At 43.9% G+C, this 17,852-nt stretch overlaps 2 protein-coding genes and 1 long non-coding RNA gene across 3 annotated transcripts; all 3 read right to left on the bottom strand.

Moving 5' to 3' along the window:
• Positions 1–1,775: 1,775 nt before the first annotated feature.
• LOC121854631 (mucin-2-like) lies at positions 1,776–8,997 on the bottom strand. Its single transcript, XM_042349312.1, has 4 exons — positions 8,947–8,997; positions 5,178–5,282; positions 3,038–4,118; positions 1,776–2,839 (listed from the first exon to the last, which is right to left on the bottom strand). The coding sequence occupies exons 1-4, from the start codon at positions 8,995–8,997 to the stop codon at positions 1,776–1,778; spliced, it is 2,301 nt and encodes a 766-aa protein (XP_042205246.1).
• Positions 8,998–9,642: 645 nt separating this feature from the next.
• LOC121854632 lies at positions 9,643–10,658 on the bottom strand. The gene is made up of 2 exons (XR_006086607.1): positions 10,384–10,658; positions 9,643–10,320 (listed from the first exon to the last, which is right to left on the bottom strand). It is a non-coding gene; the product is annotated as an uncharacterized LOC121854632 (long non-coding RNA).
• Positions 10,659–10,827: 169 nt separating this feature from the next.
• On the bottom strand, positions 10,828–17,166 carry LOC121854630 (histone-lysine N-methyltransferase 2D-like). The gene is made up of 5 exons (XM_042349311.1): positions 16,965–17,166; positions 15,089–15,295; positions 14,241–14,483; positions 13,858–13,964; positions 10,828–11,667 (listed from the first exon to the last, which is right to left on the bottom strand). Exons 1-5 carry the CDS (start codon positions 17,005–17,007, stop codon positions 10,828–10,830), a joined length of 1,440 nt encoding a protein of 479 aa, XP_042205245.1. The 5' UTR covers positions 17,008–17,166.
• Positions 17,167–17,852: the final 686 nt, after the last annotated feature.

The following is a 17,852-nucleotide window of genomic DNA, read 5'->3' as shown; positions in this document are numbered from 1 at the left end:
CATGGTGTTCATAACGTACAATCCACGCCACTTATAAAAAAAATACGAGTAAAATTGAGGTATATTACAATAGTTACCCCATAAAACATTCTATTTTCTTTTAAAGCATTAATAAAGAAGATTTTAACCCATAACTTAAATAATATTGACGAGGATCTGCTATACTTTACTTTATATAACCCACATTAAACTCCATGCATGAGACAAAAAGAAACATATAAATGTGTTTAGAATCATAATACCAGGAAGTTAATCAAGAGTTATTATAGTGGTCTTGTTTAACATAATTCTACCACACAGGATAAAGTTAGCATTTGAATGAAAGCCTTTTGAAAATCGAAATTAAATGTTATAAAATTATTATATATTACCTTAGGTTGTTGTGTGTAGTGCAATGTTTATTATATTTAGTCACATATTATCACGTTTATTTACGTAGATGTAATATAAGCGATTACCCTAATTAAAAGACTGGATATAAACATCAGATGGTTTTGTTGATTATCCTTGGTGAATCGTCTTACTGTTTACCATTGTTTGTACACAAGCTCTGTCTGTAGGGTGATTTATCTATCTATCTATCTATCTATCTATCTATCTATCTTGGTGTTGTGTTTATAAAGTCCCTTGGTGTTTATAAAGTCCCTTGATGTTTGTGTTTACAGTGTTCATTGATTCTGTAAAGACAAACATCAAGGGACTTATAAGTGAGCCAGTTAACTGTTATCTCTTATCTCTAAGGCAAAGTACTCGGAGCATCTGAGGATCCCTATCCGAGAGAACAACAACAAAAACAAACAATAATAACAATATACAAAACAAACAACAAAAACAATAACAACATCCGTAAAATATAAATAATCTCTCTCTCTCTCTCTCTCTCTCTCTCTCTTTAGTTGTCCCTCAGTAAACATTGGAGCTATCAGCATTATGAGCTATAATTTACCTCTTTAACGTAGTGTTTTGCCGGGAACGAGTCACTACAGGTTAATGTAATTTTTTATGAGTAAGAAGTAATGGTATCAGGAAGAGCAAGCCCGTGCGGCGTAGTCAACAATAAACACTGGCTGACAATTGCGTCACGCGCCGTTCACTCCGCTGAGGGGAACAGCTGGTGTATGTACAGTACACAACAGCTGGTCCTCCCCTTCAGCTGGAGAAAGTGGAGCGTTTTGGCGGTAATCCCTCAAGGAGTCGATGTATGAGGTGTGTGTGTGTGTGTGTGTGTGTGTGTGTGTGTGTGTGTGTGTGTGTGTGTGTGTGACTATTCCTGCCCTAATACCACTGTATCACCAGACTGAGGGAGGGTGGAGGGAGGGGGGGGGAGACCTGTTGACGTATGTGCACCACGACCAAAGGAATTGTGAGTTAATTTCTATAGGAAAAACAGATTGTGGCGGGAAACTCAACCCAGTGATCAACGTAGGAGAGAATTGAACGATTTTAAAACAGTCTATAAAAATCTGTATTTAGATATGTCAAACTCTATTATTTACAAATCTTAGAACTTTACAAAAATATATTACAGAGATGAACTAGAAATACAAAAGTCACAGAATATAATGATTTAAACCCACGTACAATGAAAAGTCGATCATTGTTTGGAAGTTTTCTTTTCGTTGATGGCGGGAAGTAATTTATTGGTTTATTTTCTAATTAACTATTAATGTACAACAACGTGGCCTAGATATGGCACAGTCAGCTCTGTCAGGACTAGTACAGACATCAGCAGACACACACGGTAACATTGGTTTAGTCTCACTCACACGACACGATCAAATCTTTCTCCCGAAGAATTTGAAGAACGGTGAGAGCTCTGTAGTGATGATAGGTACTGACGATGGTCTTAGAGTTGTGATTGGAACTGTAGGAGTGGCAGGTCGTCGAGGGGTCGTCGTTCCCAGTGTGGAAGGTCGTGTTGATGCTGCCTCTACTGAACGACCCTGGGGCGGCACTGGGGCGTCCGCTACAAGAGCCGTAAGACCAGGTACTGGGATATAAGCAGGACCCGCCTCTCTGTCGTACTCGTGTTCTGTTGTGCTACTGATGGGGACCCGCGTAGTCGTAGTGAGTCTGAAGAAGGGTGAAGGTGTTGTGGTAGCGGTGGATCCCGTGCTGCTAGTTGTCGTCGTCGTGGTTGTAGGCCTGGGTGTCGTGGTTAGTCTCTTAAACTCAAAGAAGGAGAAGCCATTATTAAATAGGACATCCTTTTCTGATAGGTCTTCCCCGTTGACCTGATTTCCTATTGACTGAGATGAAGCGTAATTCTTCCTATCTCCCCGCTGACCGTTATTACCGTTATTGTCGTTATTTCCGTTGATAGCTTTGCCGTTGTTTCTCGAGGCGGTGTTACTGTTTTCTCTGTTTGTGTTGACGTTATCGTTGTTTCTATTATAGCCTTTGTTGTTGTTGTTTCTTCCGTTGTTATTATTGTTGTTCCCGTTATTAGATTTATCATTAGTTACTGTGTTTATCTCGTTCTTCGTTCCTGATCCCGAACCTCCAAATTTACCACTGTTGATTTTTCTGCCAAAGTCGTCGGTGCTTCTGTTGGTAGTAGCCTTGTTTCCGTTGTTACTGTTGTCTGTCTTACCGTTAGTGTTAATTCTCCTACCGAACGCGTTACTGTTGAGTCTCCTGCCGAAAGTGTTTACGCCAATAACTGGAGGAGGGAGAAAACCACTCCCTCCGTTGTGTCCGTCGCTGCCAGGGAAGGCGATAGGGATGGCGCCTCTGGGTAACGGGAAGAAGCTCGGGAAGAAGGTCGGGTGTGGGGAGGAGGCCTGAGTGTTGGTGGGCGTGGCAGCTGTGGACCCTCGCGATGGCGGTAAGTAACCACCTGAAGGAGGACGAAGAGTTGTCGGTCGAGGAGTTGTTGTTGTTTGAGGACGAGTTGTTGTTGGTCGAGGACGAGTTGTTGTTGTTGGTCGAGGACGAGTTGTTGTTGTTGTTGTTTGAGGACGAGTTGTTGTTGGTCGAGGACGTGTTGTTGTTGTTGTTGGTCGAGGACGAGTTGTTGTTGTTGTTGGTCGAGGACGAGTTGTTGTTTGAGGACGAGTTGTTGTTGGTCGAGGACGAGTTGTTGTCGGTCGAGGACGTGTTGTTGTTGGTCGAGGACGTTGTTGTTGTTGGTCGAGGACGAGTTGTTGTTTGAGGACGTGTTGTTGTTGGTCGAGGACGTGTTGTTGTTGGTCGAGGACGTGTTGTTGTTGGTCGAGGGCGTGTTGTTGTCGGTCGAGGACGTGTTGTTGTCGGTCGAGGACGTGTTGTTGTCGGTCGAGGACGAGTTGTTGTTGGTCGAGGACGAGTTGTTGTTGTGGAGGACGTGTTGTTGTCGGTCGAGGACGTGTTGTTGTCGGTCGAGGACGTGTTGTTGTCGGTCGAGGACGTGTTGTTGTCGGTCGAGGACGAGTTGTTGTTGTTGGAGGACGTGTTGTCGTGACTACAGGTCGTCTGGTCGTGGGAGCTGTGTATATATAGCCTGTGTTAGTCCTCGCAGTCGTGGGTCTTGGAGTAACGCGATTGGTCGGCACCGCTGCACCTTGGGGTCTTGGAGTAACGCGATTGGTCGGCACCGCTGCACCTTGGGGTCTTGGAGTAACGCGATTGGTCGGCACCGCTGCACCTTGGGGTCTTGGAGTAACGCGATTGGTCGGCACCGCTGCACCTTGGGGTCTTGGAGTAACGCGATTGGTCGGCACCGCTGCACCTTGGGGTCTTGGAGTAACGCTATTGGCTGGCACGACCGTCCTAGTAACCAGTGATGAGGCGCCAGAGAGAGTGTTGGCGGGTCTCTGTGTACCGAATGCTGTAAGAAGTGGTGACGGGGTTGAGGAGGAGGCGGCCCCAGAAGACACCTTCATTCCCCATCCTGACTTGGCCTCGGCGCCGAAGAGGAAGTTCTGGAACATCCCCGTTGCCTGGATGGGACTGTAGGATACCGTAGGATGGTAGCCGGAGGTGTCAGCATAGTAGTTTACGGTCATAAGGCGACGGTCGGGGAGGAGGACGTAGTAGCTACCGTCGATACGATCTCCGTCACGTTGGGATGCATGGCCGTAGAAGTTACCGTACATGGGCTGCTTCACCTCATGGGAGAAGTTGAAGCGCGCTGGACCCTGGAGACGTCAACTATAGATTATACTCTTGAAGGAAATGTATAAATGTACAGAGTGAAAGTGAATAACATAGACATAACTGCACTATCTCTCTCGTGCCTGTGGGATATATACATTGATAAGGACAGTAAAATAATGAAGGGAATTTAGATACACATACCTGAAGTAGATATCTGTTATCAAGAATAGAAATAGGTAAGATAGGAAATAAGGATCACGTGAAGATTAAGCACCCCAGCTTACTTCACCAACTAATTAAAGCCCCTAACCCCAGAGTAGATGAGAGTGACATTAACTTTCCTAATATTCATATCACCATATTCCAAATCTATCATCATTCTATTACACTCAAGTATTATTCTATTTTTGCTATTATTATTTTATTTATCACCTATCATACTCTTCCTATCTTCAATTATTCTACTAGTACCTATAATTAGTCTATTTCTGTCTATTACTGATCTATTGGTGTCTAATATTATTCTATTCCTATTTATTGTCTTTCTATTCCTGTCTATTTATTCTTTACATTTTTATTATAATTTATTCCTATTATCATTTTATTGCTATTATTGCTATTACTAATTTAGTCTATTATTCCTCTATTTTTCATTTATTAATATATTTGCATTTTTTTTATTCCCTGTGGTCGTGCTGGTGAGGTGGTCGTCGTTCTGTTGGTCGTGCTTGTAGGGTAGTCGTTCTGGTGGCTAGTTGTGCTGTTGGTTGGGTAGTCGTTCTGGTGGCTAGTCGTTCTGGTGCTAGTCGTTATTCTACCCTGTCGTGTTTAAGGAGTAGATAACCTTCCCAGTACATTTATTTCGTTCTCTCTTTCTTTGTTTTAAAGTTTTCGTCGTGTCTGTGTTTATTGTCATTTTCTGTATTTACTTTTTTATTGTTATTGTCGTGTTTGTAATGTCGTCGCTGTGTTTGCATTATTGTCGTCTGTTTCATCTCCACTCTTTCGTCGTCGCTTCCAAGTTATTGTCGTTTACTGTCTGTATATAAGTCATTCCGAGGCTCGTCTTTTCCCAGTTGTCGTGGTGGAGGAGGACTCACACGATCTATCTTGCTGACGTTGCCGTGGGCAGTCGTCTCGTCGTTGTGTGAATCGCCTCCCAAAGACGATAATTCCTCACCACTAACCACCACTGCCACACACACCTGAGGACCAAGAGATTAGTTTAGGAGTCGAATATTATGTATCAGAAGGTCGATTAATTATCACACTTCTTTCATATACAGGTCGAGTATGTGTGTTTCTCTTAGCGGCAAAATGTCGAACTAGTATTGTATTTTTGAAAGGGTCGAATATTTGGTATGAAAAGGCTTTTAATGTTGAGTAATTATCTTACTTTCATACACAGGTCGAATATTTGGTACATAGGTGATGAATATCGAGTTATTTACGTATTTAAGGAAGTAAAGGTCGATATGTCATACCTAAAGAGTAAATTTTAAGTTAGGATACTCGCTCCAGATCTTTGCGGAGGGGACGGATAAATTCCAAAATGAACACTGTGACTCCTGTTGTCTCGGTAGGGTTGTCAAAATACTTCGTCCGTTGTGTCATATTGTATAAAACTCTTTGGAGCGAGTATAAGCATAAGAGAAATTGGTCTCCTGTGTCTCATCTATTTGGCTGGAAATATATCAAGGGGTAGATAGACGTTCCATAACTTCAACTGTTCTTTACCAACCATCTTCCTCGCCTTACTGAGTGAAACTGTCTTGGTTGCCTGTATAAAATAGGGAGTACTGTACATTAAACACCCCCCACCCCCTCATTGTTTATCAGATGCTGCTAACTCTACTAACCACTTAATTACACCCATAAGTTTACATTCAGTGGTCTGACGTAGCCTCGGTAACATCTGTTTGGTGGTAAAAGTGCCCGAGGAACACTCACGACTACGAAACTAAACAATATTTACTGCATAAACTGATATTAAAAATGTCTTCCTGTTATAATCGTTTACCACTTGTTACTAGATGTAATTTTATTTAATATATAATGATGTATTTGTTTGTCTGTATTAAATCTTTACATAGTTGAGACCCAGCTTGTTATGACCGCAATATTTATGTCAACAACAGCGCAAACGAGTTAGTAAGTTATCACCTTATCTGCTTATCAGAACTTGTGGCGGCGGAGGCCCAAGTGACCGGGAAACTACAGGTGTTGTCTGCTCATTAACTTATAAATATACAGGTGTCGTTTAAATATATTACCTCTTTTTGTATATTTGTGGTTCATTTTCATTCCTGGACTCAAGAGCGAGGGCCAGGAATTTTATATAAGATGTGTGATGCTAGTTTAGGTTAAATCTGGTTAGGTTAGCTTAAGTTTAGGTAGATTACGTTAGGTTTGGTTAAGTTAGATTAGGTTAGGTTAGGTTAGGTTAGGTTTGTAGTACCCCAATTCTGGTTGGATATAGGAGTAATAAGAAGATAACTAAACAAACAAATGAATACATAGGTGAAAATAAATCAACTGACGAAAAAAAATCAAAATATGGATAAAAGGAATAACAACGAATAATAAAAAAATAAGGTAGATAGAGAAAGAAGGAAATGGAGAAATATGAAAGTAGAGATAAGGAAAGTATTCAGGGGGACGATGATTAGTGACGAAAGTTCTCTCTCCTGCCTAAGAGGAAGTTATGTTTATATGTTTACGTTCTCCTGTACATCTGTTACCTGCCATAAAGAGACTAGTACTCTCTCTCTCTCTCTCTCTCTCTCTCTCTCTCTCTCTCTCTCTCTCTCTCTCTCTCTCTCTCTCTCTCTCTCTCTCTCTCTCCAACAAACTTCACATGACGTAGAGAATCACCCAATTCTTCATCAGCGGTCAATCTTTCACAAAAACACATCATAACTCGTAAAGCAGTGGACGGATTGCCTAGAAGTTTGGCAGGTAGGTGGCAGACATAATTAACCCTTGAAAGACCATAGTGATGCTCGATTAACTAAAGCACAAATCGATTAAAGGCGTTTGAAGGTTATAATGCGTAAATCGACTTTCCCTTCGAACGCTTATATACCGAATCCATTGTTTATGTTTTGTGTAAGTCGGATGTGATTGACGAACGGGGCCAGGTAGAAGGGGAACAGGTAATGTGAGAAAGTTGAATATTTGCTAACAGACGTGATTGAGTAATGGTGATTGATTGGGAGGAGGGGGGAAGAGGAGGGAAGAAGAGGAAGAGGTTCATAAGAGTTCCTGCCAGAGAGTAAATAATACCTGAGACAGTAGAGTGCAACTTTCACTCTTTACACTTAGTAGATATAAGTAATGACTTCCTACCTCCCTCCTGTCTACCACCTGCTGTTCTACTCCTCCCCTTCTTCCTGTTTATTTATTCTCCTCTTCCTTAGTCTTCTTCCTCCTTCCTCTTCCCCCTTCTTCCTCTATATTCTGCCTTCATTCTCTTCCAACTTTCACCTCCAACAGTACACACACCTAATTGTCCTCCTCCATTAGGTCAACCATCTATTCCTCCTCTTCCTCTTCCTCCTTTCTCCCTTCCTACTTCCCTCCTCCTCTTCTCTTTCCCTCCTCCTCCTCTTGCTATTCCTCCTCCCTCCCCTACTCCTCCGTCTCCTCCTTACTCCCCTCCTCCTCCTTCCCTCCTCCTTCACCCCCTCCCTCTCGCTACTCCTCCTTCCTCCTCTGCTCTAACCTAACCTAACCTAACCTAAACCTAACCTAACCTAACCTAAACCTAACCTAACCTTCATAGCATCTGACGTTTTCTTTAAGAGGTCACAAAACACTGTGGAAAAAAACTGTATGACTTTGAGAAGGTTGCGTCAGGCAGCTCTATGAATACGCAAGAGATGATTGAGAGAGAGAGAGAGAGAGAGAGAGAGAGAGAGAGAGAGAGAGAGAGAGAGACAGACCATACCTATTGTATCTTTATATGACAACAAGACAGGAACCAGGTTTTTCAAGATGACTTAAACACACAGTATTACCAGATCATTACCATCAGTTCCACGCCACTATAACATCACTCCAGCGACCTCTCTTTCCCAGTCGCCCCACACTAAGACTTGGTAACAATGGAACATAACCGCAAATTACTGTAGTTCGTAAGTAAAGCCGCAGAGTATCCCCCCCTAGACCGCAACTAACCGCAGGAAAGTGAAGACTGCTATTACTAAGTGGTGTTGATAGTTTTAGTGCCAATTGGAAACTTTTGCTGACCGAAAATATTAAAGATGCGAAAGTAAATTGTGTTCCTCCATTGGCTAGACGGGAATGGATAGAGAAATAGACGGATAGATACAGAAATAGACCGAAATAGATATAAATAGACGTAGATAGATACAAAAATAGATGGAAATAGATAAAGAAATAGTTAGCATTTATGAATGAATCTCTCAGCCCAAATACAGTAGCTCTTACAGTCTATAGTCTTCACTGAATCTCGTCACTGTAACTGTGAGTCTTAATTATCACTGCTTGACTTTCAATCACTGCAGAATTCATTGCTACCCGAAAAGATAGCAGAAAATCCGCACTTCACTGCCCGAGTGGCCTCTGTAGCGTCACTGCAACTTGTCACTGTTGCTTCCTCACCTGATAACTAACCAAACACTATCACTATCATCTACGTGAATAAAGTCACTGTCAAATGAATGTCCACAGTAAAAGAATTAATGAGAAAAGTTAAAAAAAAAACTAATAATTTTTACGTTACAGCTCGTATTAAGGAAATTAGGAAACGCAAATTGTAACTAGCATCAAAGAAAACTAGATCCACGTCGCCATTGGAAAACTGTAAACACATCGTCACTGTGAGTTAAGACACTGAGCACTAACCAGAAGAGAGAGAGAGCCGACGCGACACATCCTCACCATATCTGGAGTCATACTGAGCTCGTACTGCCAGCCTCTCTTCTTTATATAACCTCAGCCTATGGTAGAAGCCTCCTTACACAGGTACGCACGTCAGATGTAAGGGAGGGGCAAGGGGCAATGATGTTGGTAGGGAGGGGCAAGGGGCAAGGATGATGGTAGGGAGGAGCAAGGGGCAATGATGGTGGTAGGGAGGAGCAAGGGGCAAGGATGGTGGTAGGGAGGAGCAAGGGGCAATGATGGTGGTAGGGAGGAGCAAGGGGCAATGATGATGGTAGAGAAGGGCAGTCGGCAAGAATTATAACGATTAATAGAAGAGAAAAAGCAACAAGAAGAATATGAAAGAGGGAAACAGGAGACAGAAGAAGGAGAAAGAACAAACTACGATAAATTAAGTTAAAAGTTTGTGATTGAATATATTTGTCCATATATTTTCTAAACTTTCATCTCAAAAAAATATATACGTCTTTTACTCTCAAAATATATCTAAAATTACTTCAAGAATACAATGTTACTTCAAATACACCATCTACACACACTGGAAATATATATACACATCAAATATACATATAAATACACATAAAATAACTATATATACTGGTATACTGTATATGTATATAGTTGAATATTTATAGTTAAGGTGGAATAATACTCTTAAGAATATATTCATAGGTTATATTAAGTTAGAGTAATATCACATCTAGTGTTCATATAATTAAAGGTTTGGCTATATTGGTTAAGTGAGGATATACTGTGCCATATTGTATGCTAATATATGTCGGTATGATCTCTCTCAACATGCAAAATCCGGCAAAAGAGTTTCGTTTTCCAAAATCTGAATCCGCTTTAAGTCAAGAACACAAATAAATGCTTTTTATTGAAGAAATCTTGTAGTAAATCATAGGTAGCTCTCCTTATTGTTTGATGGGCCTGTAGTGGTGGCCAGCTGGGATAGTAGTGGCCAGCTGGGATAGTAGTGGCTAGCTGGGATAGTAGTGGCTAGCTGGGATAGTAGTGGCCAGCTGGGATAGTAGTGGCCAGCTGGGATAGTAGTGGCCAGCTAGGATAGTAGTGGCCAGCTGGGATAGTAGTGGCCAGCTGGGATAGTAGTGGCCAGCTGGGATAGTGTCAGAGAGGCAGACACTAGTACGTTGCTGTGTGAGGCTTCTGTAAAGGGCTGATGTGTGTGAGCAGTGGCCCCCACTCTGCTGTGCTCCGCTGCTGTTCCTTTACCTGCTGGTTCTGTTCCTTTACCTGCTGGTTCTGTTCCTTTACCTGCTGGTACCGTTCCTTTACCTGTTGATGCTGTTCCTTTACCTGTTGATGCTGTTCCTTTACCTCCTGGTTCTGTTCCTTTACCTGCTGGTTCTGTTTCTTTACCTGCTGGTTCTGTTCCTTTACCTGTTGATGCTGTTCCTTTACCTGTTGATGCTGTTCCTTTACCTGCTGGTGCTGTTCCTGCCCCTGGTGGTGCTGTTCCTGCCCCTGGTGGTGCTGTTCCTGCCCCTGGTGGTGCTGTTCCTGCCCCTGGTGGTGCTGTTCCTGCCCCTGGTGGTGCTGTTCCTGCCCTTGGTGGTGCTGTTCCTTCCTCTGGTGGTGCTGTTCCTGTCCCTGTGGTGCTGTTCCTGCCCCTGGTGGTGCTGTTCCTGCCCCTGGTGGTGCTGTTCCTGCCCCTGAGTGGTGCTGTTCCTGCCCCTGTGGTGCCCCTGCTGTTCCTGGTGGTGCTGTTCCTGCCCCTGTGGTTGTGTTGCTGTTCCTGCCCCTGTTCCTGTGGTGGTGCTGTTCCTTCCTCTGGTGGTGCTGTTCCTGCCCCTGGTGGTGCTGTTCCTTCCTCTGGTGGTGCTGTTACTGCCCCTGGTGGTGCTGTTCCTTCCTCTGGTGTGCTGTTCCTGCCCCTAGTGTCTGTTCCCCTGGTGGTGCTGTTCCTGCCCCTGGTGTGCTGTTCCTGCCCCTGGGTGGTGCTGTTCCTGCCCTGTTCCTGCCCTGTGGTGCTGTTCCCCCTGGTGGTGCTGTTCCTGCCCTGTTCCTGCCCCTGTGTGGTGCTGTTCCTTCCTCTGGTGGTGCTGTTCCTGCCCTGGTAGTGCTGTTCCCTGCCCTGTGGTGCTGTTCCCTGCCCTGCTGGTGCTGTTCCTGCCCCTGGTGGTGCTGTTCCTTCCCCTGGTGGTGCTGTTCCTGCCCTGGTAGTGCTGTTCTTCCTCTGGTGGTGCTGTTCCTGCCCCTGGTGGTGCTGTTCCTGCCCTGGTGGTGCTGTTCCTTCCTCTGGTGGTGCTGTTCCTGCCCCTGGTAGTGCTGTTTCTGCCCCTGGTGGTGCTGTTCCTGCCCCTGATGGTGCTGTTCCTGCCCCTGGTGGTGCTGTTCCTGCCCCTGGTGGTGCTGTTCTTGCCCCTGGTTGTTCTGTTCCTGCTCCTGGTGGTGCTGTTCCTGCTGTAGGTGGTGGTACTTCTCCTGCCCTAGCATCTTCTTCTTCTCCTCTTCCTCCTTCAGTTTCTCCATCTTTTTCAGTTGTTCTTGCTTCCTCTGCTTCCTCTTCTCTAGCTTCTGCCTGTGCTGTGGCTTCTCTTCCTCCCTCTTCTCTTCCTTCTCTTCTTCCTTTGGTGGTTCCTTCAGGTGCAGATTTTGTGGGGCCTTCTTCAGGTACTGTGCTTCTTCAGGTTGTTCCTCTGGGCCGTCCAAGTCACACCACACCTGAAGCAAGATATATGTCATCACTAGAGCAACATAGTTTAAGGTATCAAGACCAAATAGTGAGGATAGTGAGAATAGTGAGGATAGTGAGGATAGTGAGAATAGTGAGGATAGTGAGGATAGTGAGGATAGTGAGGATAAGACTGTCAGTAGTAGTGTCTTCAACAAGTGTCAAGGCTGTGTGTACGGTAAAGGGGTCAGTTTGTAGAGTGGAGACCCAGTTATTAATTCTAACTCCTTTCCCCATTGTCTTGTATGACCGAGTTTCCAGCCCTCTCACAGACAGCGTTAAGTGAGCCGTCAGGGAGGTTGTGGTTGTGGGGTGGTAGTTGTAGGGTGTAGTAGTAGTGGTGGTTGTGGGGTGGTGTGGGGTGGGGTAGAGGTAGGGGTTGTGGTTGTTGGGGTGGCGGTCATAGGAGTAGTGGCAGTAGTGGTTGTGTGGGAGTGGTGGTAGAGGAGGGTGAAGAGGGAGGGTAAGATTTCAACACCTACCTCCCTCCTTCCACCCCCCATTAATTAGGGCCAGATAATCATGCACTCCATCACAGTCAAATATACTCATGAGCTGTACCTAATAATATGTAATAATTAACGCTTTATTGAAAGAGCTTGGCAGCCAGAAGGCTGAAAATATACAGTTACATATTTGGGGAATGGGTTACGAATTACAAATAATATACAAAGTAACATAAGTGATACAAATAAGATATATAATAACTAGATGGGGAAAAGCTCAAACTACAGTGCATTTCAACATAGTGACAGTGCAAGAAGTAGTATTTACTGGGAGTGAATACACTGGTTTATTATAAGTTATTGATAATTTTTACAATGGTTGGGACTGGGCTGTTCTTATAGCGATCAGTTAGTGCACATATGGGCTGGATGCTGTTGTGGTGTCGAACAGCAATTCTCGGGCTAGGGATCTCAGGTGGTAGTAGGAACCTGTGTGTATGTGTGTGTGTGTGCGTGTGTGTCTAATATTTTTATTCACATCTGTACTCATTATCTGTATTAACCAGCTGTACTCACCACCTGTATCACTACACCAGCTTTACTCACCACCTGTATCACTCACATCCTTGATCACCGAAGGGTCAAGACGTACCTGGCGCTCCTCTCGGAGCAGCCAGGTCAACTGTTAAGTTGGCCCATACCAACCCCCTCCCCTGAACCCTCCTCCCCACCGGAATATCAACAAGTTCTCGCCAGAAGTTACAATTTCATTTAGGAAAGGAACGGAACCAGTGTTAAACAGACGTGAACAGTGGTGAACAGTGCTTAAGTCAGTGAGAACAACTCAACAGTAACAGTCGTACCCAAGTTAACCTTCACACAGTGAGGTCCCGGGTACCCAGTGATAACGGCCGGTGAGACCCAACAACAACCAGTGATGTGTTAATCCGTCTACGATAGGAAGGCCTAAGACCAAACCTCACTCATATAACACCATCTGTGAGGGAATTACCACACCACATGTCCCTCATAACACCATATGTGAGGGAATTACTACACCACGTCAAGTCCCTCATAACACCATCTGTGAGGGAATTACTACACCACATGTCCCTCATCACACCATCTGTGAGGGAATTACTACACCACGTGAGGTCCCTCATAACACCATCTGTGAGGGAATTACTACACCACGTCAGGCCCCTCATAACACCATCTGTGGGGAATTACTACACCACGTGGGGCCCCTCATAACACCATCTGTGGGGGTTACTACACCACGTGAGGCCTCATAACACCATCTGAGAGTGCTACACCACGTGAGGCCCCTCATAACACCATCTGCGAGGGAATTACTACACCACGCCAGGTCCCTCATAACACCATCTGTGAGGGAATTACTACACCACGTGAGGCCCCTCATAACACCATCTGTGAGGTGGTTACTACACCACGCCAGGTCCCTCATAACACCATCTGAGGGAACTACTACACCACGTGAGTTCCTCCTAACACCATCTGCGAGGGAGTTACTACACTACATGTTTGCTGTTCAACACCTACATTAATCTGTATGTTCACTGTATGTTCCTTTACCTTTCTCTAATGAAGGCTTTTGTTAAACCACCAATGTATGTAATAAGTCATTTATGTCCAATGTATATTTTCAGCCTTCGGGCTGCAGAATTTTTTCAATAAACCGTTAATTATTATTATTACACCAGCTGTACTCACCATCTGTGCAGTACCGGACTCATCTTCAGGTGGCACCAGGTAGTAATGCCCAGAGATGTTGAATCCCATCTCCCTCAGCTGTGAGCAGGTGGAGGGTAGTTTACATTCTGTGGAGGGAAGGGGTGGGTGAGTGAGTGAGTGGAAAAAAGAAGAAAGTGCGTGGAGGGATTGAATAGAGGGAGGGGGAATGGAGAAGGAGGGAGTTAAAGTGTGGAGAAAGAGAGGAAAGGAGTGTGTGAAAGGAAACAGGGAGGGAAGGAGATGTTTTGTGTGTGTGAGAGAGAGTTAACAGTTATAGCATCATAAATAATTGTATAATTACTTTAAAAAACGATAACTTCAGGGATATAATTAATCTCACAGGCAACCTCTGGCAACCTTACCCTCCTCACAGACGTCATACACTGGAGTCCATTTGCCGGCGTAGCACTGAGTCAGGCGGCCTCTGAACCCAAAATTAGACTTCCACTTGAGGTCACCCAGGCACTCATAGTACTCTCCGTATACCTGTTCCTGCTCGTGTCCTAGGTCTAGTTTGTGTTGAAACTGGTACTTGAGGGTAGCATTGGTGGGTCGGCTGTTTATCGGTGGACATTGGCCTATCTTCTGCTCCGGCCTGGCGAGAACTGAATTACGCTCATGTTAGTGTCGAATTATCTCATATTTACTTACTTAGAGACATATTCACTTATGTCTAGCCTTCTCAACGTTCTTCTTTACTTGTTGGTCGAGCGATTGATTAATTCTTGAAGAGTTAAGTACGTGAATAAGTGTTAAGTGTCAATCTAGTCTCAACATCTTCCACGTACAACAATTATCTCGTAAAACCCAGATGAGATTTGAGTCAGAAAGTAACAAACGAAAACAATAATTTGATAAAAGATACTAATAATTATTGTAGCTGGATGAATGTGGTAGAATAATTTAAGTTTCCCTTAAACACAAGAGAAAATGTAACATACAGAAAATGGATCATCCTGTCAAAGAAAATAAATCTTCATATCTAAGGGGGTAACTCTTCTAACTGACATGAGTTTGGGAAAACCCAAAACAATGCCAAAACTGTACTCATGATAATTCTAGCACCTCAGCCCTAACAATGTAGTGACACAGGAATGATGGGAAATATATTGACATAAATTGGGAGAAAATACAACAGTGTTAATATGATTTTTATGTCAACGGTAAAGAGAAGAGTCAAACACTGTTACCTGTGTCAGCGATAACTTACCACATTTGTTGTCCAGTTCATGTTGAGAGTTACAGGAGGCCGTGATGATGACCTCACCAGAGTCCCACACCATGTTGGGATAACCATTACAGGTCCAGGCCGCCAGGTCCTCCTTCACCAGGTGCTTGACCGCCCCCGGCAGGTCAGAGAAGGTGCAGGAGGCAACAGCTTCCTTGTTGGGCACCTTGGCTCCCGCTGCCATGATCCCTGTGTGTTGAGAAGTGCCAGAATATCGTAACACTGTTATTACAATACTTATAATGTAAGAGAAATACAGAAGACTTAATATATCCCAACCCAATTTACCTTAAAGGCTGTCAGTGTGTAATATAGTGTTTCAGTACCACCAAAGTTGATAATATCGTTATTAATATTTCGAGACAAGAGACAGAGTTGAGATGTGTAGCTGCGTCATACATCACTTACAAGTTGGCTAGGGAGTGAGGTGGTGTGGCCAGGGAGTGAGGTGGTGTGGCCAGGTATTGAGGTGGTGTGGCCAGGTATTGAGGTGGTGTGGCCAGGTATTGAGGTGGTGTGGCCAGGTATTGAGGTGGTGTGACCAGGTATTGAGGTGGTGTGACCAGGTATTGAGGTGGTGTGGCCAGGTATTGAGGTGGTGGACGTGGTGTGACCAGGTATTGAGGTGGTGTGTGCCAGGTTGTGGCCAGGTATTGAGGTGGTGTGGCCAGGCAGGTGAGTGTGGTGTGACCAGGTATTGAGGTGGTGTGCCAGGCATTGAGGTGGGCCCTGGGTGTACTGTGTTTTTCTCTGGTTCTCAGTGGGTGTCAAGCAAGCAGTCAGTCAATGTTGTCAAGGCACCCGTGTTGGTCTACAATTGCCAACCGTTTCTAGTGCCACTTGTGCTTGCGTTGGGGAGGACGAGTGGGGGAAGGAAAGAATGTGGGAGAGAGAGGAAGGAAGTGGGGGAAGGGGGAGAAATGAAAAGTGGGGAGAGGAAAAGGAAGAATGGGGGAGGAGGAAGAAGAGGGAGGGAGAGAAGGAAAGGACTAATGGGGAGAGAGAAAGTAGAAGATGGGAATGAAAGGAGAGAGAGATTGTATTCAGCACAGAGGCGCGACACCGTATACAATAAAGGGTTAAAATTAATGGCAATAGTGATAAAACCTACCCGGTGTGTGTGTGTGTGTGTGTGTGTGTGTGTGTTGAACTCCTTGGTAACAATTAAACTGAATTTTTATTGCTTAGAGACAGATACAGACAGACAGAAAAAGAGAGAGACAGACAATCAGACATACAGAAAGAGGGTGAGACAGAGAGAGACAGAAAATGTGACAGAGACAGACAGACAGACAGATGCAAATTATGTTTTTTGTTTTTTGTTTTTACTGGGAATAGTCCACTATGGGCACAGGTCATCGATCCACAACGGGGCCTCGGTGATGGGGGGGATAAGAGTAAAAGGACATTAAAAATAGAAAGGAAAAGACCATATTAATCTACACCAACGAAGATGCCGGAACACCAGCTTTTAAAGTGAGACAGGTTGTAAGAATGTGGAAACACAGAAGAAGGCAGAGCATTCCACAATTTGACTGTGTGAGGAAAGAAGGATGTACTATAACGGGTTATTCTAGTGTGGCCGACAGACATCCACAGAGAAACGGTGGGCACCGCGGGCAAGACGAGTGTTACCAGCCCACTGCCTTCTCGGAGGTACACAGGACATTGCCAATTAAAGTACCTGTAAAAGAGAGAGAGTGAAGCAACATTGTGGCGAAGAGAAAGGGAAGAAAGATTATCAACTAAATGAGGAGAGCTAATAAGACTTTCATTACGCCCTATCTAAAAGTTGGACAAAAGAAGAGCCACCACAAGAAGTAAAATGAAATAATACGAAGTATATCACACAACTCACCCCAGTTAAGGATGAGAGTGGTCACCAACATTTCCAGTCTCATGGTGGCTCTTAACAACTGCGGTGGCAGAACTGAATAATTTTGGCAGAGACGACGACGTGAGACGTTGAGACAGCCAGGGTGACGGATCGTATGACACACCAGACTTCCTTCCCTTCCAGCACACTACTGAGTGACTAAACGGACTTGTCAGCACACTCACAGCCCCACACGACATGAGAATTGATTAATCCTTCCTTTCCATCTTCATTGCCAAGCGTACGATAAGATATATTTAACCCTGCTTGTAAGACTTTATAATTTAGATGACCTAATCTAACCCCCTCAGACAGCAATAGGATGGTTACATCTGAGTATAATAAACTAGGGCTAATCATTAGGTTATCCTGGATGAGTATACAGTATACTGTATACCCTGTAGTTGTTGTTGTTTCACACTAATTATCCTAAATGAAGGAGTACTCTCGAATCATTCTTACTGTCAGCTAATGTGATCAACTATATCAATATAATACTTTAGATATTGATGCTGGTTCAAAGGGAAGTGCTTTCTTAGACTACCTGTACATGGATCAATGAAGCCTGTCTGAAACTAATTCCCCTCGAATTGTTAATTTAAGTTGGGTTCATCTTCTTTTAAGCTAAATGATTAAACATCAACAACAATAATAAATTAACCATGGTACATGTATTGGTTTATCGGTCCTGTTCATGGTATTTTTTTATTCAGAAAGTGTTTAAAAACAGATAGACTTTTATTACGCGTATTAGACTAAAAATTATATGTTTTCTAGGATCAAATTAAATTTAACACGCCAAATATATTAGAATTTTACTTTGAAATTGATTGTCAGTGCTCCCAGTGTAAGGTATCAAGGCATAACAAA

This window comes from Homarus americanus, unplaced genomic scaffold (genome assembly GCF_018991925.1).
Source record: "Homarus americanus isolate GMGI-L3 unplaced genomic scaffold, GMGI_Hamer_2.0 scaffold25468, whole genome shotgun sequence".
Taxonomy (NCBI): Eukaryota; Metazoa; Arthropoda; class Malacostraca; order Decapoda; family Nephropidae; genus Homarus; species Homarus americanus.
The sequence above is the reverse complement of the archived record's forward strand: the minus strand, read 5'-3'. Positions and strand labels throughout refer to the sequence as shown.

Bases quoted from the DNA above. Each gene is read 5' to 3' on its own strand.
- LOC121854631 (XM_042349312.1), bottom strand. From the start codon at position 8,997: ATGACTCCAGATATGGTGAGGATGTGTCGCGTCGGCTCTCTCTCTCTT. The intron at 5,283-8,946 runs GTTAGTGCTCAG...CTTGGTCCTCAG, and splicing joins TCGGCTCTCTCTCTCTTCTG to GTGTGTGTGGCAGTGGTGGT. The intron at 2,840-3,037 runs GTCCTCGACCAA...GTCCTCCTTCAG, and splicing joins TCGTCCTCAAACAACAACTC to GTGGTTACTTACCGCCATCG.
- LOC121854630 (XM_042349311.1), bottom strand. From the start codon at position 17,007: ATGAGACTGGAAATGTTGGTGACCACTCTCATCCTTAACTGGG. The intron at 15,296-16,964 runs GTGAGTTGTGTG...CTCAACACACAG, and splicing joins CACTCTCATCCTTAACTGGG to GGATCATGGCAGCGGGAGCC. The intron at 13,965-14,240 runs GTAAGGTTGCCA...TTCCCTCCACAG, and splicing joins GTATGACGTCTGTGAGGAGG to AATGTAAACTACCCTCCACC.